The 529-nt window shown below is 53.7% G+C and overlaps 1 protein-coding gene across 1 annotated transcript in view; it reads right to left on the reverse strand.

Moving 5' to 3' along the window:
* Window positions 1–529, reverse strand: part of CES2 (carboxylesterase 2) — a 10,938-nt gene continuing 10,409 nt past the window's right edge. Inside the window, exon 12 of the mRNA XM_004690489.2 lies at window positions 1–255. Within this exon, the coding sequence (XP_004690546.1) occupies window positions 69–255 (187 nt within the window). The 3' untranslated portion in view covers window positions 1–68. The remainder of the gene's footprint in view (window positions 256–529) is intronic.

Below are 529 nucleotides of genomic sequence, written 5' to 3' on the forward strand. Positions count from 1 at the left end.
CAGTGCAGTACTATATGGGGACACCCTAAGGAGAACCCTCCTCACTCCAAGCCACCAGACATAGTTAACTATAGCTCTGTGTGCTTGTCCTTGGCATGCTTTAGCTCCTGGATCTTCTTCGGCAGGGTCTTTGTCCAGAACTGGAGCTTGTCGGTCTTCAGGGCCCACCTTGCTACAGGTTGCAAGTTCAGTTCCAGGTATTGCTGCTCCTGTTCAAACTTGGGCCAGTAGGGCAGATCCTTGCTGTTGGGGTTCCTGTAGACATGCCCCCAAGGCAGGACTGTAAGGATTATTCTGAGCCCTGTGGAACCCAGATCTGGACACCCTGACTGGGATCAGGCAAGGCAGCCAAACCCACCCCAGTGGGATTCAGTGGGATTCGAGGATGAGGAGGGAAGTTTCCAGATGTTGAAAGAAGCCAACTCTCACCAGAGCATCTGCCCACTAGAGGGCAGGGTAGACTGGCTGTTTTGTCTCTTCCTCTGAGAGTCTGCCAGTATATAGCACAGGCAGCATGCCTCCCCCCCTC

Source organism: Condylura cristata, unplaced genomic scaffold (genome assembly GCF_000260355.1).
Source record: "Condylura cristata isolate star-nosed mole 26May11 unplaced genomic scaffold, ConCri1.0 scaffold00028, whole genome shotgun sequence".
Taxonomy (NCBI): domain Eukaryota; kingdom Metazoa; phylum Chordata; class Mammalia; order Eulipotyphla; family Talpidae; genus Condylura; species Condylura cristata.